Raw genomic sequence first — 21,588 nt, 5'->3', positions numbered from 1 at the left:
TGGTCCTTACTCCCATCTGTGGCTGCCCTGAGCTCCATTCCGGGCCCCTGCCCACCTCACCTTAGGCAGATGCTCCCTTAAAGCCACCCCTGGTGCCAGGGAAGCCATCCCTGGGCCCCTGACTGGGGGGACAGTGATGTTTTTGTAACGACACTGCACCCACATCAACCCACAAGTTTATTTTATTGTCCTGACAAACTTTGCTTCCCAGCGGCTCCGATCCTTCCACGTGCATGCACCATGGCTCAGGCCGAGCTCCGGCCCACGCCTCCATCGTCATTCATTTCTTGCCAGCAAGAAAACAAAGAGATAATAAATAGGAAGCTTATTTGCAGGGAGAGCCTAGGGGACAGCCTGGGGTCATGGGCCAGGCTGTGCCTGGCCCCGGCCGGGACTGGCAGGGGGGCTGCAGGCAGGACAGCCCAGTCCTGGGCCATGCACACTGTGGGGCTGGGGCACTGTGGGGTCTGGGGAGATATAGCAATCTCTATTTACTTACATTAAAATAGACTATTTAAAAAAATTATTTCTAGTAGTTAAAAAAGTGTCATGGTCCATCCCATTCCGGCAGAGTCATGGAGCTGCCCCAGACGTTTGGGGACACACTGACGAGTGAGGGGATGGACCCCAGTCTGCTTCACCCTGGGCAGGTCTGTCTGGGGGATGGTCTGTCACAGCGGGTTCCAGGGGTGGGTGCTGGCAGGGTGGCCACCGTGGGTGACAAAGCAGGGCACTGTGCCACCCGCTAGCCCCACAGTCACCACAGACCAAAGGCAGGGGAGTGGGCACCCCCCCAGACCCCATGGCAGGGCCAGTCCTGGGGCCTTAAATGACATGGCAGCAGTTGAACTGCCCCAGTGATAGGAGGCTCTCCTTGGAGCCTGGCCGGAGTTTGAAGGCCAGGGCTTTCTCGCAGAGTGGGAACTGCAGGAGCCTGTCCCGCAGGCCGCCCCCCTTGCTCTTGCCCGGGTCCAGCTTGATCACACTTTCTGCGCCCCCTTCAGGGCCTGAGCTCTCCACTGACTGCTGGGCTGTCTGTTCCCCCTGCCTTGGGGACGTGTCTGCAGAAGTTGAGAGGGGGCCAGGAGTTGTCTGTGCCCCCAATACCTGGGAAACTCCAGCCGAGCTGCTCTGGGGTGACAGGATGGCTCCCCTTTCCTTGGAGAACTCTGCTGAGGAGACCTCAGGCTCTATGTCCTCCTCCCTCCTTGGGGGCTCAGCTCCATTTCCCCGCAGCACTGGGGGAGCCCGGCCCCCACTCACTCCCTTCCCAGCCCAGGCCACCCCCGAGCGCCCGCCCCGGCCCCCCAGCTCAACCCCCGGCCCCCAGACCTCCCCGCGGCCGGGCGGGCGGTGGGTGCGCAGGAAGGCTCGCATCTGCTCCTGGTTCAGAGAGCTGCTCTTCCTCTCCATTGCACTGGGCCTCTCCTCCTCTTCCTCGTCCTCCTCTTCCTCCTCACAGATCTGCTGCAGGGCCGGGGTGCTCTTGGTAATGGTGGTGTCAACGGCAGGGACCTTCAGGAGGGTCCCGGTGGGCTGCCGGCCGCCAATGTCCCCTCCAGGGGGCAGCCGGGATGCCCCAGCAAGGCCTCCTGTCTCCGTGAAGGGCAGGAGGCCGCCGGCGCTGCCCACAGAGCCAAATGTGTCTGACAAGCTAGGCCTGAGGAAGGGAAGAGAGGTGTCGTTACTCAGTTGGGCACCACAGGGCTGTGCCAAGGAAAAGGACAGAGGGCCAGCCAAGACCCTGCACTGGGGACCCAGGATGATGGGGAGGGGTACACGGGACAGGGGGCAGCAGGGGTGCTCACCTGCTCTGTACCTCCTTGGCCAGGTTGTAAACGAGACTGAGGCGGTGGCCCTGCTTCTCCTGCTTCTCCCGCAGCATCCTCTCTGCCAGCAGGAAATACGTGGCTGTGATGTGGTTGTAACGGTCGGCTTCCAGTGCCCTGTGTGGGACCGAGGGAATTGCATCAGCACACAAGGGACATGCTCAGAGGGACCCCCAGAGCCCTTCACTGGGGCTCCCATCCCTGCATCACATCACTCACTCCTGGATGGTGTCCCGATCTGCAATGTTCCCGCACATCATGGCCTGGAGGATGATCTCGTGCTCCTCCTCAGACACGCGCTTGTGGGAGGTGAGGGGCAGCAGGGAGCGGCTGGCAGGGGATGGGTCCACCCCCTGCAGCCACGTGTGGCCCTCGATCTGCTCCAGGGATGCTCGTTGCTTCGGGTCCCGCTGCAGCATCCTGGAGATGAGACTGGGGGAAAGGAGTGGCATTGCAACCCTGCAGCACTATGTGAACCCCAAAGTAAGCAGCTTTGCCCTCTCTTCCCACCTCAGCTCCCAGGCATCTGCCAGGGCTGGGGCACCCAGGGGGCAGCCAGTTGGGGTCTGGGGGTACAGTAGGGGGTGGTGCTCACTCAGCGCACTGTGCCGAGATGTGCGGGGGGATGGTGTAGCGGCAGTCCATGATCATGGTGAGGGTCTCGCTGTCGTTGGCCTCCTGGAAGGGGGGGTGGCCGCACACCAGCATGTAGAGGATGACTCCCAGGCTCCAGATGTCTGCAAGAAGCAGCAGCTGCAGTTTGGGTTGCACTCACCTCACCATGGCTCATGAGATTCTCCACCCCAGACACCCTGTGAGGGGCTGCCCCACCAGCCCCCAGTACTGCTCCAGCAGAGACCAGTGCTCACTGGGATATTCCTTGGAGGTAACAGCTCCCAGGTGTTGTCCCATGGACAGCGGGACCATATTCCCACCAAGGCAGGGAAGGACCTTCCTGTCCCCACATCCAACCTGGTCTCAAGGGACTTCACCAAAGCAGTTGAGGTGTTATCACCTTCTCCAGGCAGGGACAGGAAAGCCAGCCCTGAGCTCTGGCCCCCTCCCCACTCCCCCCGATTACACACCCACCCACGGCACTGTTTCATGTCATTCCTCACCTTCCTGATTCCCAAACCCCACCACAACCATCCTGGCACTGGGCTGTGCTTTAGGACACACTACAGCAATCAGAGAGGGACACTGCACCAATCTGGGCTCTCCAGCTGCATGGGGACCAGCTGGAACAGGATTGCTGCCCTGTCCTGGGGACAGGGATAGAGCCAGAAGCATCTTCACTGGCTCTTCCCACCCAGAACACAAATTCCTGCAGATGTTCGGGTTTAGGATGCTGAGCATGCCCTGGGGTGCTCTGTTAATACCTTCAGCTGCTTAAGTCAAGTGTTTGAAAATTTCTCATCTGCGTTGGTTTTCTCCCTTCATTTCCCTTTGCAGCGCCACCAGCTTATTTTTCTACCGCCTCCATAAGCTATCCCTGTTCTCAGCTTGGGATCTGCCTTTCTCTGAGCCAACACTGGGCTTTTGCCTTTAAGGGCTCGTGTTTTGCTTCGCTAAATCCTCCTGCCCTAATTCCAGCCAGCCAGCCAGCCAGCTTGGATCCTGCTTCCCTCCCACATCCCCTCTGTCACAGCTGAGCCTCTTGGAGCCCCCAGCCCAGCTTCCTGTGCCCTGGGACAGTCTCCCCAGACCCCTGCACCCTGGCCAGGGGAGGAAGAGCACTGGGAGCAGTGGGAAAGAAGTGGTTTTCAGGGTGGGGATGGAGCAAAGGAAACTTTCAGAGCTCCTCCACCCAAACAGCAGCATCCAGAGCAGATTTCCTTCCGGCCTCACCCCGCCAAATAACCACCAGCGCCAGATTGCTGGCAGCTGTATCCTCACACTGCTTCTCCTGGCGGCTGCCACGCCAGGCTCACAGCCTGCCTGGGCTTTTTTCCCTCTCTGGCAACCATCGCTTTATGTGATCTCTGTAGATGCTGGGATGGTCCCTACAGGGAGGACCCTGCTGTGCCAGGGCAAGGCTGGGCAGCCAAACACCCAAGGGACAGGCTTGCTCCTTGCAGGGACAGCAGTGCTGCTGTGTGCTCCTAGTGTAAGGGGCCAAATGGGAGGTGGTACCCAGCTGGCAGGACCATGCTCCAGGCAAGGGACAGGAGGGAGGCAGGTCCCCAGGGCACCCCACAGCCCTTACCAACAGCCGGGGCATCGTACTCGTCCCCGAGCAGGATCTCTGGTGCCGAGTAGGCTAGGGAGCCACAGCTGGTGGTGAGCATCTTGCCAGGCTGGAAGCGGTTGCTGAAGCCAAAGTCGGTGAGTTTGACCACCCCTTGCTCCTGGAAGAAGACCACGTTCTCGGGCTTGAGGTCACGGTGCACCACGTGGAGCTTGTGGCAATAGGAGATGGCGTGGACGATCTGGGCAAAGTAGTGCTTGGCCCGTGGCTCGGCCAGGCCACCCTCGTGCCGCATGATGTGGTCAAACATGTCCCCACCGTCGCCCAGCTCCAGGATGAGGTAGAGCTTGGCGTGGGTGTCGATGACCTCGTAGAGGCGCACCACGTTGGGGTGCTGCACCAGCTTCATGCAGCGCACCTCCTGCAGGAGCTGCCCCGCCGCCTCCCCCGCCAGCTTGCTCTTGTCGATCACCTTGACGGCCACGCGCTGCCCCGTGAAGACGTGCCGGGCCAGCTTCACCACTGCAAAGTGGCCCTTGCCCAGCGTGCGCTCCAGGTCGTACAGCCCCGCGATCTTGCCCTCGCCACAGCCCTGTGCCCCGGCCATGGCAGTGTTGTCAGGTGGGGGACAGGCATCAGGCACTGTGGGATGGAGGAGATGCTGAGCAATGTGGGGTGAGGGATGGGATGCTCCTGAATACCAGGTGCCCCGGAAAAACTGACACCAGCACTGCCAGGACATCAGGTCCTGGCAACCTGGGCACTCCTGATACTCCACCTCCCAGGACCTAGACCACGCTCTGTATCCCCATCTCTAGTTCCTAATACTTTGGAGATCTCAATACTTCCATCTTCCATCTCTTCAGTATCCTAGGGCACCCCATAATCCCCATGTCCAGGTCCCCAGCATCTTGAGCACTCCAACACCCCCCTTTCAGTTCCCAGCATCCTGGACATCCCAATACATCCCTGTACTTCCCAACACCCCAAGACATCCTGATACCTTCTCCTCCAGGTGTCCAGAACTGCAGCACTCTGGGCACCCCAATACTCCTGCCTCCAGTCCCTCATCACCACCTGAGCAGCCTCATACCCCTTCTCTCCTGGTTCCCAGCAGCCTAAGTACTCCATACCCCTACCTTCAAATTGTCAGTACCCCTGTCACCCCATACTCCCAGACCCCAGCATCCTGGGCACCCCAATCATACCAACCTCCAGGTATCTGGCATCCTGGCTACCCCAATATGCTCACCTCCACTACCGAGCACTTCTGGGCACCCCCACATCTCCATCTCCAGTCCCCAGCACTCCGGACCACCCCCATAACGCCAACCTTCAGGTCTCCAGCACCCCTGTCCCTCCCGCATCCCCATCTCCAATCCCCAACATCCGTGCCATCCTCGTGCCCTCACCTCCAGACCTCAGCACCCTGGGCACCCCCATGCTCCCCCTCCAGCGCCTCGGGCACCCCGATACCCACCCCAGCCCCTGCCACCCGGTGCGCCCCGGCGGAGCCGCACTCACCGGGGCGCGGAGCTGCGACCGCCGGGGCTGCGGTGCCCGGGCGCGCCCGCCCCGCTGACGTCAGGGCAGCTCCGGGATCGCGCCTTAAAGGGCCCGGCCCGGTGGGGCTGAGGCCGGAGAGATGCTCATCGCACCTCCTGAGAGGCTGCCCCGGCAGCTCCCGCGGCCCGGCTCGTTACTGCCAGTTTGGGGTAGCGGGGACTCGGTTGGCCTTAGCGGTAACGTGGGCTGCTGATGAACTAAATGAGCCGCTCGCCTGCCTGGGTGCTTCCAGGAGGAGAGGGAGAGCCCCCAGCCTGGGCTTGTCTCCGGAGGGTCCCAGCGTTGAAGGCTCCTGCCCGGGATGCCCGCTCACGGGCATCTCTGCTATACCACTGAACCCACTCCATCACCCGCTCCCGCCCTCTCTGGAGCCTGAACCATTGAGCCGGGAGCGCAGCCCTGGCCCCCCTTTCCCCCTCGCTTTAAGCCGTCTTTTCCTGGAAGCGGCCCGGCGAGCGGCCGGCCGCCTCATTTAGCTCGTTACTGGCCATCGGGATGCGCACAAAGCAGATGTTGCTCCTGCAGATTAAAAAGCTCTCAGCGCGGCCGCCCTCGTTCCAGCTAATGCCTTCCCAGAAGTCCTGGCCCGCGGCTGCAAACAGGCCCTAATGAGCTGTGCTGAGGGCTCCGTGCGGGGGCTGGTGTCCCCAGGGCGGAGGAATGGAGAAGCTGGGGCTGGATGGGACACTCGGCACCCACCTGAGCCTTGGGAATGGAAAGGGCTGCCAAACTTGTCTCTCACTCAAGATGAGTCTGTCCAGGCATGTGGGGTGCAGGAGGCATCCAGGTGCTGTGGCAGGGGGTCCTGACTGGGTGTTGTGCATTGGGGGACCTAGATGGGCGATGAATGTTTCCAGCAGCCACTTGCAGCTGCAGAAAATAACCCATGAGCTCCTCACTGGTCCTGTGCCTGCTCAGCCTGTCCCTCAAATGCAGCAGGAATCAGATCATGCTGGGACAAGGGACGTAGGAGCAGAGGAAGCCTGCAAAGAGCCCCAGAGGTGCTGCTCCAGCCAGGAGCAGTGGCTCAAGCTCTGCTGGGGACCTGCAGGCCTCGGGGCTCCTCCTGGTCTAGGAACAGTCTGGTGAGGGCAGAGCCTGGGCTGTCAGCTTCCCTCCTGGGTGTGTCAGAGCATGCTGAACTCTCCCTGTTATCTCTTATTCCCCCGATTCCTTGCAGGGCTGAAGCCACTCAAGGCCGCAAGTGTTCCCCAAAGGAGCCTGGCTCTGGGGCATGCAGGTTTTCCAAATGAGACATGAGTAAGATGCAGTTAGCACAGGTGGAAGCCTGGAGAATCTGCAGATGGTATGTGGTCAGGAGCTGGAGGACTTCTGGAGGCTCTGCACAGGGAGTGGATGCTTACCAGGAGATACAGATAGGCAACATTCCCTTTGAAAACTAGTCAAATTTGGCATGGTTTTGGTGGGATGTCTGTAGCCCTGTTATTTCTGTATTTGGGAACTAGGAGATGTCCTCAGGCTGTAGCTTTGGTGCTGGAAAGGGAAGTGGGCTGGAAAGGGAATCGGCCTGCAAGGACAGTGGGGATCACTTCCAAAAAACCTGGGAGTTTGGAGCTAACAGGGATCTGTTCCTTTCTGCAGCTGTGCAAGGCACAAAACAGGAGTTCCCCCTCCCATGCATCACCCCACTGGCTGCCTCTCTATCCAGACAAAGCCCGTTTTCCAGAGACTCCCACCTATCTGGTAGTTAGTGAAGTCATGTGGCTGCAGCACTTAATTAATAAAAAGCTGATATAAATCCCAGTAAACATGTGGGGAGGAGGACACTGAGACAGAGAGCGGTAGTGGCACTTCCAGCGAGCTCAGCGGAGCAGCGGACAGCAATCCCCCTCTCTGCTTGGAGAGGTCAGTGCTTACCATGGGCAGGGTCTTGGGAGTGTGTGGGATGTGACGCCCTTGGCTGTGGGGCTCCCCACAGTGCAGAGGGGTCAGCAAAGAGCTGGGTGGTTTTGTGGGATGGGGAGATAAGGAGTGGCCAGCATTGGGCTGCTGGAGCCAGGTTTGAAACCTCAAGGCTGCCCAAGCAGCAGGCTTTGTCCCAGGATTTGGCTGACAGCAGCAACTGGAATACCAGCTCCTGGCTCCTTTCCTTTTGCTCCCTAAGGGGTCACCTACTTGTTAGAGCCTTCAGGGCCCCAAAGCCCACAGCCTGACCCTGCAGCTTCTCCTATTCCTGAGCTGTGTGTGCTGTGGCCCTTCTCCCTGCCCAGCACTGAGATTCTAGCGGCACTTTCAGGCTCAGAGCCGGGCAGGAGCCAAGTCACATGTTTTCGCCACACACTGTGCACCTCAATGGTCTGATGGCTGCTGTGTGGGGGGTGGAAAAACCGGAACTGCCACAAAAAAGATCAAATCTCAGTCCATTCTCTGCTGGTCACCCCTTTCTGTGGGAAGATCATGAATGTGCTCACATGTGGAATGCCCCGCAGCACAGGAGAGAGCTTTGGGGGGTCCTGTTCCCAGGTGTTTGTGGGCCCAAAAAAAGACTCTCAGGTCCAAGGGAACAAACAGCTGGGAGTGGTGGCTGTGCTGGGAGAAGCTGCCCCTTGCTGACACTGCACTCAGGGTGGCAGGGGGTGATGGCAGTGGAGGGGACAGGCCAGGCTGCCAGCAGGTGGGCTGATGCTGGCCAGGCCCATCTGCACAGGTCACCTCCCCCAGGACCATGCTGAACGTGCTGCTGCTGTGCTGTGGGCTGCTGCAGGGGATCCAGGCTGTCCTGGATCTCAGGACTGTTGACCTCAGCTGTGGCCACCTGCAGAAGGCAAGCGGCGGGCTGGAGGGGGTGGACAAAGCCCGCCACACCAGCCTGCAGAGGAAAGCCAAGGAGGTGTCTGCGGAGCCGGCAGGTGAGTCCTGTGGCCACCTGCTCTTCACTGACCCCCACCAGTTGCTTGCTGGAAAACCCAGGACCCCAAAACTGAACTGGGGAACCCACACTCAGAGTTAGGGGATCGCTGTAAAGCAGCATAGCTTCTCCTGACCCTGGCTGGTGAGAGCAGCTCACAGGGAGTGGGGTCTTTTTTTTTGTGGGACACACATGAGCAAAGGGAGAAGAATCAGAGCTGACCCTCCAGCAGCCTCCTTGTCCAGCCTCTCTGTATCTCACAGGAGCTCTCCCAAGGCTGGGGCTTGAGCAGATGGCCCTGGGAGTCCAAGAAGCTGATGGTGACCTTGTGCAGAGAGGCAGCCTGCTGGAACCACAGGTATGGCTCCCTGAGCTTTCTTACAGACAACCCTAAGGAGTGAGGTGGCCTGAGGCCACAGCAGCCTTTTCTGTGTCCCTGAGGCTGGGTGGGTTTGGAGCCCAGCATGGTGCTTCCTGGGATGGGGCTATCTGTCCATCATCTGAGGAGTTGGGATCAGCTAAGGCTACCCAGACCTGCAAGGGGCTCCAGCACTCAAAGGAGAGTGGTCCAAGCCTGTGTTTCTGTAATCCATTTAATTAACCTCAAGTGCAGCCCAGGAGCTTGCTGGGCAGTGCCCTGTGTTGCCTGGCTCAGCCCCTGGTGCCTCTGTTTGGGCAGAAGGCACAGCACCATTTGCTAAAATCCAGGTTGTGCTTCAAAATAAACGTCTGCAGAAAGGTCTTGAGACACTGTGGATGAGGCAGCAATGCCTACAGAAAGTCCACAGGGCTCAGCAGTGATTTCCGACAGAAAACAGAGCCTGGAGTTGAACACGACAGAAGCCACTGCTACTGGCAGCACCAGGTTTCAGCAGCCACTCTTGGCTCTCTCCCATGCAGTTCTTTACTGCTGGCACAGTGGTCCAGGACCAGCTCTTCCCCTCCTCTTCCTCCTCTCTCCCCTGCAGGTATCATCCACAGACCTGCAAGCTGAGGGCCGTGAGGAGCGCTCCCCCCGCCGCTGCGTCCGTCTCCTGGAGTCGTGCCTCGGCCACCAGATCCCCTGCTGTGACCCCTGTGCCACCTGCTACTGCCGCTTCTTCAACGCCTTTTGTTACTGCAGGAAAATCAGCACCAACTTCCCCTGCGGCAAGAACTAGCGCCTGTGGGGCTGCCAGCTCCTCGCCCCTGTGTGTGCCTCCTTCTCTGTAGCTCCAATAAATCAGCCCTTTGCAAAAGCCACTGCAGTGTGGGAATGGTGTGATGTGTCTGCTCGGGCTCTCAGGGGAGAGAGGGTGGCAGCAAGGTGAGGGTGGCCTTTGCACAGCTGGGCACAGTGTCCACACAGCCAACACTCCAGAACACATCCACATCAAATCAGATGTGCCTTTCCTGACTACATAAAGTGGTGTTTCAACAGCAGGGGTATCCCAGGTGATGTTCTGGCTATTCTGCTGTTACCCACAAGATTGGGTTTGTTTGTTGGTGTGCACTGAACCGATACCGACACACTCCAGAGAAACACGGATTGTTTATTTCAGAGCTGCCCCAGCCTGGGTGCTCGGTGCTATTCCACAAATCCAGCACACCCCACCGGACTTTCCCTGCCATTATTTACAAACAGACGTTCAGGGTTAGTAATTTCCTTTATGAAGTAATTTTCTCTATTAAGATTGGTTAGTAATTTCCATAGAAATCACGTAACCCCAGCTAACTTCTAATCATGCTCAGGGGAAGCATCTTCACCTGGGCAGGGTCTTTTTGACCAGAAGGCATGATTTTTAGTGTTTTAGTGTTAATGAAGATAGTTCAGCTTTAGGATACATGGACCGTGAGAATTTCACCACGTTGATAACGTACATATAGACATTTATCAACATCTTGACTTACTACATCCTTAAAGCTTGTTATATTCCTGAGTGAGGGATGCTGGCTGCTGCCTGTTCCACTGATTAAGTCTCCTTTCTTCCTGATTAGGCTTGAAAGTATACAGAGGTCTTACATCAAAGAACATCCTGCCTTAACATAACCTTGACATATCTCACATTTTTCAACACCTCTGCATCTAACAAAATTATTTTATTTTTTTACAGAGCAGCCCCTGGTAAAGCCCTTTAACTTTATTTCCTGACTAGTAGAAGTGGTGTCTCGGCAATAGGCGACACTGCGAACTTTACTTGTGTATCCTTCTGCCTGTATCGCTCATGGTGACTCGGGTGTAGTGAAGGGGAGCCTCACGCTCGGCGCAGGGCGCTATGGCGGCCGCCATCGCCTCAGGCCGTTCCCGCCTCGCAATGGCTGCCGGGAAGGGGCCGCGGCCACGTGACCCGCCGCGAGTCACGTGAGGCGGCGGGCGGTAGCGCTGCCGTCTCGTCGCTGCCGCCATGTCGTGTTTCCCGGAGCTCTATTTTAACGTGGATAACGGGTACCTGGAAGGGCTGGTGCGCGGCTTTAAGGCGGGGGTACTCCGGCAAGGCGACTACGTGAATTTGGTGCAGTGCGAGAGCCTGGAGGGTGAGTAGCGGTGGAGGCCTGAGACAAGCGGGAACAGCCCCCCCCTCCCCGCCATCCTGAGGGGAATGTCCGGGCTGTGGGCTGAGGGGAGGTGGTGAGGGGCTGTGGGGAGGCGAGGGGCTGCCTGGCAGTGGGGAAAAGAGCCGATAGCGGCGTTTATGAGGCGTTGTTCCATCTTCACCCCATGGCTGAGGACACAGTCGGTGTCCCGTCCTGTCCCCCCCACCCCGCTCAGCTGACTCAGTTTCCCGGTCACCCCGGCCGTGCGATTGCAGCAGCTGATACAGCGGTGTAGGGGAACTTGGGCTCCCACTGCTTTCTTGAGGTGGCTGTGTAGCTGTGCCTTGTGCCCTGTGGATTTTGGGAGCCTCATGGGTTTTGACAGGCATTGCTGGTGAGACGTGTTTGTGCCTTCACTCCCTAAAGGGCAGGAAGCCTTTTTAAGGCCTGGAATAAGGTTATTGGTATGATCTAAGATCCTGATATCCATGATTAGTTTTAAAGAAGATCAGGTCACCTAGGAAAGTACCTGCTGTTATTGAGGGATTACTAGTGGAAAAAAATCCATCTGAGTGTACATCTGAGTAAATTCACCAGTGCATTACCTGTTGCCTGTGATCTTGAGATTTCTTTTGAGGCTAATTCTGATTTCCAGCCATCATCTTTTAAACACTGGTGCAGATTGTCCAGAGAAGTGGTGGATGCCCCATCCTTGAAAACATTCAAGGCCAGTTTGAATGGAGATCTAAACAGCCTGGTCTAGTTGAAGATATCTTTGCTCATTGCAGGCAGTTGTACTACGTGGCCTTTGAAGGTCCCTTCCTACTCAAACTGTTCTGCAGTTCAGTGATCACCTGTGGTCAGCTCATCATCTTCATTAGCTGGTGTTCCTGTGATCAGTGACCTGCTTAGCAGTTTTCACTCTTTGGTGTACAGAACCTGCATCACAAATCACAAAGATTAAAACCAGGCCTATCTTGAAATAAACTAGAAACACATGTATCCAGAGATGTTGTTTTGATCCGTGGAACTATAATTTTTGGATCATTCTTTCTTCTAAAAAAATTAGTTAAGCATCAGTTTTATCTAGACAGTCATTACTGAGTGGTTAATTGACATTGAATCCCTGGCCAGCTGAACCCTGGATGCAAGTTACATGGAGCTGCTCTAGATAACAATAGAATGGGAACAGAGTGCTGTGTTGTGCTCCAGTCTCTGCCTTAAAAATTGCCAGTATATTTTTACTTAGGACAGAAGCTCCTTTTCGGTTTTCTTTTTTTGCAGCTCTTTGCTTGCAGCAGTCACTGTTATTCCTGCTGTGGAGCCCAGGGACTGAAGGGGAGCTGTGGGTGACTTCTGCTTTCTTCGTAGTCACAAGTCTCAGCATGTCCTGAACTGTGACTTTTTCACCTTTCCTGCAGATAACTTCCTCTTTGGAGTCTTTCTGCACTTGGAGCTTCTCTTTTCTCTCCATTTCTTGGTTTCTGAACCAAGCTGCTTAAGCCTAGTTCTCCCTTAGAGTGGCGTTGGCTGCATTTGGAATGAGTCATGTTGAAGTTCCTCTATGTTATGGTATTGTTGCTGTTCTGTCCCCAGCAGCTCTCTGGTGGCGGCTGCTGCTGTGCTCTTGGTCATGCTTCATTCACAACCTAAAGGTTCTTCCAAATTCACTGCCAGTCTTGTTCCTCCTTCACTTGGCTCACCGTGCCTCTCCTTAGCGTGCTTCTGGAGAGGGATTTTTGTTCAAAGGAGCATTGCTTTTTATTACTTACATAGGTCTCTGGTCAATTTCTTTCCTCTGTCCTTTTAGTGCTGATTTTCCCATTTCAGTACTTGCTTTCTGCGCTCCACAGACTTTTAATGTGTTTCTTTCTCTCCCAGATGCTCATCTGCACTAAATTCAGGCGGTGGCTGATGTGTTAGCAGCCAAAATAAGTATTGGGGCAAAAATTACTGATACATTCTTCACTCCTCTCTGTTTGCCTTCATTGCTGCCTCTCATGTGTCTGACTCTGCAGTTAGTTCCAACCCTGGAGCAAGTGATTGCCTTGGCCATAGAGAAAGCCTGAAGGACCAAGGCTGTTCTGGGTCTGGCCCTGGGAATTGGTTATCTGGCTGCTTGGAGGACATTGTGCTTCCAGGTCTGAAATGCTGTTCCCTCTGGTGTGTCCAGATCAGTCTGGAAGCGTAAAGGGATTGATTTGTCTGCTTCAGAACTTAGGCTGGCAGTTTATTGCTGCTGGAAGGGAGGAAATCATGCTTTTCTGCGTGATCCCCTGTTGCCTCAGTTTGTCTGATCACAAGGTAACCTGACATAAGCTCTCCCTTGTTCAATCAGAGAGCCAAATGGGCTGTCTGTGGTGAGGCAGGCTCTTGAGCTGGCCTTAAGAAGTGCAGAAAAACATGTCCAGGATTGAGGGGGTGTGTGAGAACTGTTTTGATTTAAGCTTTCTCTTAAACCCTTTAGAAATAACACGTTCAATCCCTTCTTTCAGCTCCAAAAGTCCTGGTGCTCTGGTTGTTTCTCAGCTGAGGCCCTGTGCAGTACGCATGAGCTGGGAGCGTTTGGAACCTGCCTGGCGGTCACTGTTGTATCCAGTTCCTGCTTCTGACACAAGGTGTCAGTGAAGGACCTGGAGCTGCTTTCCTCTGCTCCAGTGCTGTGAGCATGGATCTGTGCTTGAGTGGAATCTGTTTGAGGCATCCAAACTTAAGTCACCCAGATTTCTACTGTCAAAAGATTGGTGAGTCATCCACAGCTTGAGGCCTGTCAGAGGTCTGATATTCTGTCAGGAGGATGAAAAGCTGTTGATGCAGTTGAACAGTGGTGATGCCTTTAAGCAGCAGAGTTCAGTCTGGGACTGGAATGTAGATTATCAACTGGCTTTACTGTTGGTCTGCAGAACTCCCTTCTGCAAAAAGCATTCAGAGCCCAAGAAGTGCATAAAAGCATCTTGAGCCAGGAATGTCTTTACCCTTAGGTTAGTGTTCATGAGCCTCCTATTGCTACTGCTTCTCCTTGCTTCCACAGCAACAGTGCAGAAAGCTGCTTTCTTTCTGACCTGACAGTGTTGTAGAGATGATTGGTGGGTGAAATTCAGCAGTGGGATGTGTCACCTTGTAGCTGGGTGATGAGGTTGAGGAGTGGCAGGGTTGGCTCAAGCCTGTGGGCCTCTTTGAGAGAGGCCTTCCAGAGACTGGACATCTCAGCACCACCACTCTGTGGGTACTTGTGCCTCCATCTGTGCAGTTGGCACAGCTGGGAACTGGGATGTGGTGTGCACTTGGAGGAATGAGATCTGTCCACGGAGTTTGTCTTCTGTACACCAGGCTGCGTGCAGTGTGTGCTTTTTTTTTTTTTTTTCATTATCCCAAGGATCTTTTTTCTCCCCTGCAGGCTGCCATTGCTTTGAGGTGTTCAGAACATCTTTCACGGAGGGAAGAGCAGGAGAGGCTGTACTACCCATCTCTTTTCCAATTTATCACTGTGGTCCTGAAATTTAGGCCCCAAGAAGGCTGGAGCTGGGCTTCTATTTCAACATAACCACATGGGCAGCATGTCCTCTCTTGTATGGGGGTGTTGCAGAGCTCCAGACTGACTTCAAGAGTGCTTTTGGTGGAGCTCATGGTATTCTCCTGTGTGAAGGGGGGGAGCAGCATAGATCCTTTCCTGTGCAGCCTTTACTATACTACCAAGTAAGGAGAGGCCACTTGATGGTCCCAAGGTGTGGCCATGCTTCAAATTCATCCTGAGCTCCGAGAGTGGTTCAGTCTGACCTCAGGGGGTGTAAAAGCCAGTCATTCACACAATGATGATTTGTCACTCTCCTGACATCTTGGAGCCCTGGTTAAAAGTTGACTCCCATGTGCTGGGACTGTGCAGCAGAACTGGCCCCAAGAGCTTTCTTCTGCCAGAGGAGGCAGAGTCTACAGGCAAGGTGAGACCTGAGGAAAGTATAGACCACTGCTGTCCTCTGAATGCTGACTTCTCGTGCAGCAGCAGAACAGTGTCCAAAATGCTGTCCTGCTAATCTTGGTGCTTCGTCTTGCATCCTGTATGGGTGTAACCGCTGTCTGTGGCTGTTTCATCAACTGTCCTGTTAAAACAAGCTCCAGGAAAGCATCATTTATTGGAAGAATGATGGCACTTCCATAGCCTGCTAGATCATGGTGGCAAACAAACACTGTGGTCATTGGCTTTCTGCAGGGTTCAGCAGAGGCTCTTTGCTGTTTGTTCTGGCCTCCTTTACCAGGCAGAGACCTGCTTCATAGCTTCTCCTAGCTAAACTTCAAGCAGCAGCTGAGGTCAGCTTCTCAGTACTAGTGCAGCTTCAGCCCTTGTTTGGGTCCTGCCCCTTGTTTAGATGATGATGGTGTTTGGGTTTCCTGGCAGGTATTGCTGATCAGCAGCCTGTCAGTGCTTTCATCTTGTTTTTACTCAACTATAGCATGAGACTGTTTTCTGCCCTATTTGTTTTAGTTTCTGAGTGATTTGTTGCCTCTCCCTTAACCCCTGCACTGGGTGCTGGGCTGATGTCCTGCATTGGACTTCTGAGGATACAGAGTGACTTAGAGCAGTCTGCTTTTGGAGGGGCAAAAAAGCTTATTGGGGATGCAGGCAGATGAGGAGAGGTTACCTTGCATTTTGGACAGATTAGGAAGGGGCTGCCTAATTCAGGGGCTCTTCATGGAACACAGCTTGGCTGTGCTGCGTTTGAAGCTTGAGTGGAATGAGTTCAGTCCCAGGAAGGGATGGGCTAGAAACACAAGGCTGCTCTGTGGTGCTGAGGCCATGTCAAAATGGTAAAAAGGCAGAGGTGAGATACTGATGGAGGAAAGAGCCAAAGATGATGCTTCTCTCTAACTGTGGCTCAGATGAATTTACTGCCTGACAACAGAGAAGGGGTAGCACATCACTGCTGGTGTTGTGCAACTTCAGGAAAGGTCTTAAATTCTCTGGCGAACAAAGGGTATCTGAGTTCTTCTTGAGTGAGATTTCAGAGAATCAGCTTCAGGAGTGTCTGAGGTGGATATAAACAGACCAAACAAACAGCAAGAAGGTAAATGGTAATGGCTGCAGTCTCCTGAAGGGAGACGTGGGCGATGTAGCTCGTCTACAGATTGCTATGTGATCCCTCGGCTGCTTTACTGCCTGCAGCCTGGGAGATGGCAATTGATATTTTAATTTTTTATATAGGTGGTGATGGCCCCAGGTGCTTTGGAGGAAGATGTCAAGGTTACAGCAGATAATTTGTGAAAACATCGGTTCAGCTCAGAAGGTGCGGAAGCTGATTCTGTGCCTACGCGTGAGAAGACAGATCAGTCCTGCCTGGAAGTGCTTGAGCCCTTAACTTGATTCAGAGCTCTACAATGCAGTTAGAGCAGGAAAGAAGGAAGGGTTGGAAGTCTGAGCTCATGGGGCCATGGATCACTCTGTCTGAGCAGGGCTTACAGGAAAGGCTTTGACTGACAGATGTCTGACAGACTAATGACTTGGTTCAGTGTTATGTCAAAGCAAATTTGCAGGAGAGGATAGCTGCATTAGTGCAGATATAAAGTCTCTTGTGAAGATGTCATCTGAAATGTCAAGATGTTGGCACAGCAGTGTGTTGAATTAAGCTCTGGTTATGTTTGTGGCTCATGTACACGCAGCTGCGCGAAAACCAGAGGGCCTGACCTGAGAGTTGATAGGAGGTGGCTGTAAGTCCATGTCATGGTAATCCGAAGCACTACCCTACCCATCTGAAAAAGGCTGTCATTCTGACAAACAGTTGTGTTCTTGCAAGAAGCAACTTTCTGGGAGCAGTGACCTGGCCATAATTTCCTAGGTTTTGCGGGGGAGGAGAGAGAACGCAAGTGTTGTGGTCATTCAAGTGCTCCCTTGCCAAATGTTGGCTCAGTTTGTTACATAAAGTGTGTGAACTGCTTGGAAAAATGCCAAAACAGGCAAATGTATCTCTTAAAATCAATGATCCGTATCTGGAGGAACTCATCAGGAGAGGTTGGGCTCCAGGTGCAGGTCTCCCTCCTCAGCAGCAGCTGAAGAGGAGGTACTGCAAAAGCCTTGCAGACAGTGTCTTATCGACATGCAGCTTGTGGGATCTTGGCAGCTGCCCCTGCCAAGGTGCTGCTCTCGCTGCCAGAGGTCAACTCCAGCTCAGTCTAAGCTTGTGTTAGGAACCTGGGCTTTTGGAGAGCTTGGGGCTTGCTCAGCAGTGGGTCCATTTATTAGTCACCGTGCTACTGGGACAGCTCTTCTGGCAGCAGATATATGAAACCACGGGATTAGTTTGCTCTCATCTGAGAAGCTTGACATGTGAATAGTCCTATTAAAAGCTCCCAAACCCTCTTGGCTGAGGCTTGGTGACAAGCCCAGCAGCTGGAGGAGGGCAGGCTAGTGTAAAGCACTGATACACCGTAGGATGCACTGAGTCAGGGTTCATAAATCCGGTCCAATTTTTGGAAAATATGTTCCATTTTGTCTGCTTGGATGCTAAGAGATTCAGAAAAGTTTAGTCCTGCAGCTTGTGGCTGGCCTTCCTTATAAAAATGAATTCCAAGTGTTATATAAACATGGCCCTTATTCCAGTTGCAACATAATGTGCTGGCTCTTGTGCTGTGGAGTTGGGGGGACAACCCTTTCATGGAGCAGGGCAAAATGTTCCAGCCAAGCAGCTCATGGGAGCTTGGTCAGAGCTGTTGGAGAGCCTGCAAGGCAGAATGTGCAGCCTGTGTGCCTCTGGTCTAGATGCAGTGCATCTCTGACTTCCTGGAAGTACAGCAAACTTCTTTTTGTGTCACTGAATAGCATCAAGTGACATGATAGCAAAACAGCTGCTGGCAACCTCACAAGCAGAGTTTCAGGTTGTGATGACACCAAAACAACCAATGGTGTTGGACTTGAGGAAACAAGTTTTGGCAGCTTCGCTACTGAAGGCAGATCTGGGAGGATATGCAATAGCTGCTTCCTCTCCAAGGTCCTTTATGCTGCAAAACAACATCACATGCCTTTTTGGGCAGGCTTAGCTTCCATGAGAGCTCTGCACAGCTACAGGAAACTGCAAGTAGGAGCTACACAAATGCAACTACTGCAGTTCCCTGTGCCTTCCCTTGCAATCTGAGTTTATGGGTATAATATACCATTATTTTGGTATATTATACCCATAAACTCAGATTTTCTCTCATATTCACTGAACATATTAATTGATAATTTTGTTCCATGTTTTCTCCAGTTTCTTCTAAAAGTAAACTAGTAAAGTCCTAATTTGTCAGGAGCTTAATTTTCACTCAGACTCCAAAGTTCATCATTCAGGAGCTTTAAAAAGTGGGACAAAAACTCATTAAGATGTAGTTCAGCTAGTTTTCCCATCTATCTTCACTTTCAGAAATCAAGCAATTGCAGAACAGGTGGGTCAGAACCCTTTGTGCTGCCCCTGTGCTGTGCTTTTTGAAGATTTTGGGACATGATTACGATCAATAATAATCCTGTGCAGGCTGTGTGGAGGTGAGGGACTGTCCAAGTTCTGGCATGATCTGGTGTTTGACTCTGTGGCAGGGTTCGTGTTGCAGACTCAACTGAGTTACCCAGGCAATGTCTTCTCCCTTGCAAGTGTGAGCGTAGGTTGACCATGATTTGGTAGAATAAACCACAGCTGTTCAGCTGCAGATTACCCTGGGGAACAGAGAACTAGGTTAGATTTCTGATTTGCTTCAGCCTTGATGTATGTAGTTGGATGGAGAGCTCTCTTTGCTGCATCCAGGATTCACAGAATTATTGAATGATTTGGGTTGGAAGGGACCTTAAAGACCATCTTGTTCCAAACCCCTTCCATGGGCAGGGACACCTTCCACTAGACCAGATTGCTCCAAACCCTGTCCAATCTGGCCTTGAAACACTTTGGGGATGAGGCATCCACAACTTCTCTGGGCAACCTCTGCCAGTACCTCACTGTCCCAGGGAAGAATGTCTTCCTAATATCCAAGCTAAACTTAGTCTCTTTCAGTTTGGAGCCGTTACTCCTTATCCTGTCATTCCATGCCCTTGTTAAAAGTACCTCTCCAACTCTCCTATAGCCCCTTCACGTATCAAAAGGCTGCAATAAGGTCTCTCTAGAGCCTTTTCTTCTCTAGGCTGAGCAATTCCAATCCTCTAAGCCTTCCCTCATAGGAGAGATGCTCTATCCCACTAATTATCTTTGGAGCCTCTCCTGGACCTTTTCACAACAGTTTGATGTCTTTCCTCTCCTGAGGACCCCAGAGGTGGATGCAATGCTGCAGGTGGGTCTCACCAGAGCCAACTAGAGGAGCAGAATCCTCTCTTTTCTACAAGTGCCCCTAAAACTCTCATGTAAACCACTGAGAAATGTGACAAACTGAGTGATATTTAAGTCTCTGGCCTTTATTTTCCTTCCCTGCAAACTCCCATCTGTTTTCTGCAACACTGAGCAGTGGGAACGTCCTTGTAACTAAGGAGTGCTGGGTCAAAACCATCTTTGCTAGACCTCATTGGAAATACCCAGAAGAGTCAGTTGCCTTGGAAGCTGTTTGACCCCTGATTCCTCATGGTGAGAACAATATCATGCTGCACAAGCGCAGGTTAGAGCCTGAGGAGGAGCTCTCCAGCTCCTGCCCATGACTGGGTGTAATGTCAAAAGATCAAACTCCTCAAACCAGGCTGTGTGCTTCCACTGACCTCAGTGCTGTGGATGCTTCTGCCATAATGCTGAGGACTTGTATGGCTCAGTGAGAGGGAAAGGCAGCCTCAGTAGTGCTGCTTCAGAAAAACTAGGGAGAAATGTAATTTTTTCTGTTTTCTCTGGACGGTGTGTTCACATCTGGTTTGACTCAATTCTTCCAGCTCCTCTCCTTACCCCATAAAGGTCTTGAATCCCTTTGAGGATGCTTGCTTAACTGGCTCTCTGAGGTGAAGCTGAAGGGAGATGAACATTGTGTACCAATGCAACTAGTAGAGCTTTGAGGAGTAGGATTGTATGACGTTCCTTAATTCTGGATTCAGTTTTTCCACAGAGACGCTTAAATGCTTTTGGCTTTTATCTTGACAAAACTCAGCATGTTGTGGTTGCTTGTTGGCCAGGACTGCAGCTTGGTTGGGCACCTGACCTGCAAGCAGGGGTAACAGAGGAAACAAAGGTTTCCTCTGCTTGAAACTGGAGAAGGGGAAGACTTCTGAGCATGTTCTTCCATCCTGAGCAGAGATTGCCTACCCTGTGAGATACATTTAAATGGTCTTCATCTTCACTAGCCCCTCTCTACCTATTAATGCCTGAATTCTATTTACCAGCACAATTAGCTGGGCTGCTTGGATAATGTAAGACCAAGATGGTTTATAATTTCTAAGTTGCTGTTTCTGTCCTTTGGGCTTTGAAAGCTTTACAAATGCCTGCATATCACTGGTATCTGGGGAGACTTGCTGTGTGTGCATTTAGGTTCTTGGATGTGATTTTTCAGATGAGCCCTTTTGGCTAGACAGAGTGTTTAAGTTTTTTCGTTTTCTTCTCCCCCTAGATTTCTAGTAAGTATCTTCTAGAAAATCAGTAAGCTTCCACCTTGACCTAGCAGAGTGAACAGCTGGCACCAGTGTGTGTGCTCACTTGCACAGATGGTGTCACAGATTTGTCTTTAAGATGAGGCAAGGCTGATTTGGTGAAACACTGATCTTTTCCTGTATTTGGGTTGTCCATGATAAAACTGAGCACATACATAGTGTATGACCTAACACATGGGTTTTGTCTACGTGATCTTTCAGAGAAGAGAGTGCCTAGAGAAGTGCTGAGCAACAGCTTTCTTGGCTATGCTGAAAAAAGACCCCAAACCCAGCCCAAAACACTCTAGAGTGGAATTATTCTTTCTTTTTCAGACTTGAAACTGCACCTCCAGAGCACAGACTATGGGAACTTCCTGGCCAATGAAGCCTCCCCGCTCACTGTGTCTGTCATTGATGACAAGCTGAAGGAGAAGATGGTGGTGGAGTTCCGTCACATGAGGAACCACGCGTATGAGCCCCTGGCAAGTTTTCTGGACTATATCACGTGAGTACCCACTGGTCATGAACAGCATTTGAAATGCTGGTGTTCTTCCAGGCTTGAGAGCACTCAGACCTTTCTGCCTGTGCCTGCTGTGTTTTATGCAGCTTCTTGAATGAAACGGGTGTGGTTGTATTTGGAGGTCTCAAAGCAGCAGCATTGTATCACTGTGTTGTTAAAAGCTTCTGTTCCCAGAAAGCATGTGCTCCATTGGTACAGCTGCTTGGCTGCCTTCCATTGCAGTATTGATTCAGTCTCTTAGAGGTACCATTTGTCTTTGTCCCTTGTGTTAAATGTTCTTGGTTTTTTAAAACTGTGGTCCTGCTGCAAAACATTGGCATGCCATGCCATGTGCATTACAACAGTTTCCTGCTAGTTCTGAGCCATTGAGGTTGATCAGCCTACTTCAGGGCTGATGTGATTCTCCTGTCCCACCCCAGGGACTGTAGGTCTTCCTCTGGCCCCATCACAAACTGGTTCAGGGAGCTGAGCTGTCCAGAAATTGAACAACTTTTCCCTTTTGGGGTTAACCTTTGACTGCTTTGTTTTTCTTGGACAGCACAGTGGGATCCAGCAAAT

General features: G+C 52.9%; 3 protein-coding genes across 10 annotated transcripts in view; 2 read left to right on the top strand and 1 right to left on the bottom strand.

Moving 5' to 3' along the window:
• Window positions 1-160: 160 nt before the first annotated feature.
• LOC102103203 (SNF-related serine/threonine-protein kinase-like) lies at window positions 161-5,662 on the bottom strand. Of its 3 annotated transcripts, none has more exons than XM_088062420.1 (6): window positions 5,542-5,662; window positions 4,036-4,659; window positions 2,425-2,566; window positions 2,049-2,261; window positions 1,809-1,946; window positions 161-1,660 (listed from the first exon to the last, which is right to left on the bottom strand). In XM_088062420.1, the coding sequence occupies exons 2-6, from the start codon at window positions 4,622-4,624 to the stop codon at window positions 826-828; spliced, it is 1,917 nt and encodes a 638-aa protein (XP_087918546.1). In that variant the 5' UTR covers window positions 4,625-4,659; window positions 5,542-5,662; the 3' UTR covers window positions 161-825. The 3 variants fall into 3 exon arrangements, with proteins under 3 accessions (XP_087918546.1, XP_087918547.1, XP_005526478.1); XM_088062421.1 differs by having other exon boundaries at window positions 5,498-5,558; XM_005526421.3 differs by lacking the exon at window positions 5,542-5,662 and adding an exon at window positions 5,430-5,447.
• A 1,693-nt stretch (window positions 5,663-7,355) lies between these two features.
• On the top strand, window positions 7,356-9,612 carry AGRP (agouti related neuropeptide). 2 transcript variants are annotated; one of them, XM_088062422.1, is made up of 4 exons: window positions 7,356-7,449; window positions 8,252-8,453; window positions 8,716-8,810; window positions 9,421-9,612. In XM_088062422.1, the coding sequence occupies exons 2-4, from the start codon at window positions 8,270-8,272 to the stop codon at window positions 9,610-9,612; spliced, it is 471 nt and encodes a 156-aa protein (XP_087918548.1). In that variant the 5' UTR covers window positions 7,356-7,449; window positions 8,252-8,269. The 2 variants fall into 2 exon arrangements, with proteins under 2 accessions (XP_087918548.1, XP_005526346.1); XM_005526289.2 differs by having other exon boundaries at window positions 7,370-7,449; window positions 8,266-8,453.
• A 1,181-nt stretch (window positions 9,613-10,793) lies between these two features.
• The window catches only part of ATP6V0D1 (ATPase H+ transporting V0 subunit d1), a 34,238-nt gene continuing 23,443 nt past the window's right edge, over window positions 10,794-21,588 (top strand). For 3 of the 5 annotated variants that reach the window (XM_005526288.3, XM_014255492.2, XM_014255491.2), the window contains exons 1-2: window positions 10,794-10,966; window positions 20,844-21,015. In XM_005526288.3, the coding sequence (XP_005526345.1) occupies window positions 10,837-10,966; window positions 20,844-21,015 (302 nt within the window). In that variant the 5' untranslated portion in view covers window positions 10,794-10,836. Of the gene's footprint in view, window positions 10,967-13,461; window positions 13,711-14,363; window positions 14,905-20,843; window positions 21,016-21,588 lie in introns of all 5 variants that reach the window. The other 2 variants (XM_088062135.1, XM_088062134.1) reach the window with 2 other exon arrangements.

The sequence above is a fragment of the Pseudopodoces humilis genome, chromosome 14 (genome assembly GCF_049639895.1).
Source record: "Pseudopodoces humilis isolate 2021_Gansu_Grassland_sample_001 chromosome 14, ASM4963989v1, whole genome shotgun sequence".
In the NCBI taxonomy this organism is placed as follows: Eukaryota; Metazoa; Chordata; class Aves; order Passeriformes; family Paridae; genus Pseudopodoces; species Pseudopodoces humilis.
The sequence above is the reverse complement of the archived record's forward strand: the minus strand, read 5'-3'. Positions and strand labels throughout refer to the sequence as shown.

Bases quoted from the DNA above. Each gene is read 5' to 3' on its own strand.
- LOC102103203 (XM_088062420.1), bottom strand. From the start codon at position 4,624: ATGGCCGGGGCACAGGGCTGTGGCGAGGGCAAGATCGCGGGGCTGTAC. The intron at 2,262-2,424 runs GTGAGCACCACC...CCTTTCCCCCAG, and splicing joins ATCTCGGCACAGTGCGCTGA to TCTCATCTCCAGGATGCTGC. The intron at 1,661-1,808 runs GTGAGCACCCCT...TCCCTTCCTCAG, and splicing joins GCCAAGGAGGTACAGAGCAG to GCCTAGCTTGTCAGACACAT.
- AGRP (XM_088062422.1), top strand. From the start codon at position 8,270: ATGCTGAACGTGCTGCTGCTGTGCTGTGGGCTGCTGCAGGGGATCCAG. The intron at 8,454-8,715 runs GTGAGTCCTGTG...TGTATCTCACAG, and splicing joins GGTGTCTGCGGAGCCGGCAG to GAGCTCTCCCAAGGCTGGGG. The intron at 8,811-9,420 runs GTATGGCTCCCT...TCTCCCCTGCAG, and splicing joins GCAGCCTGCTGGAACCACAG to GTATCATCCACAGACCTGCA.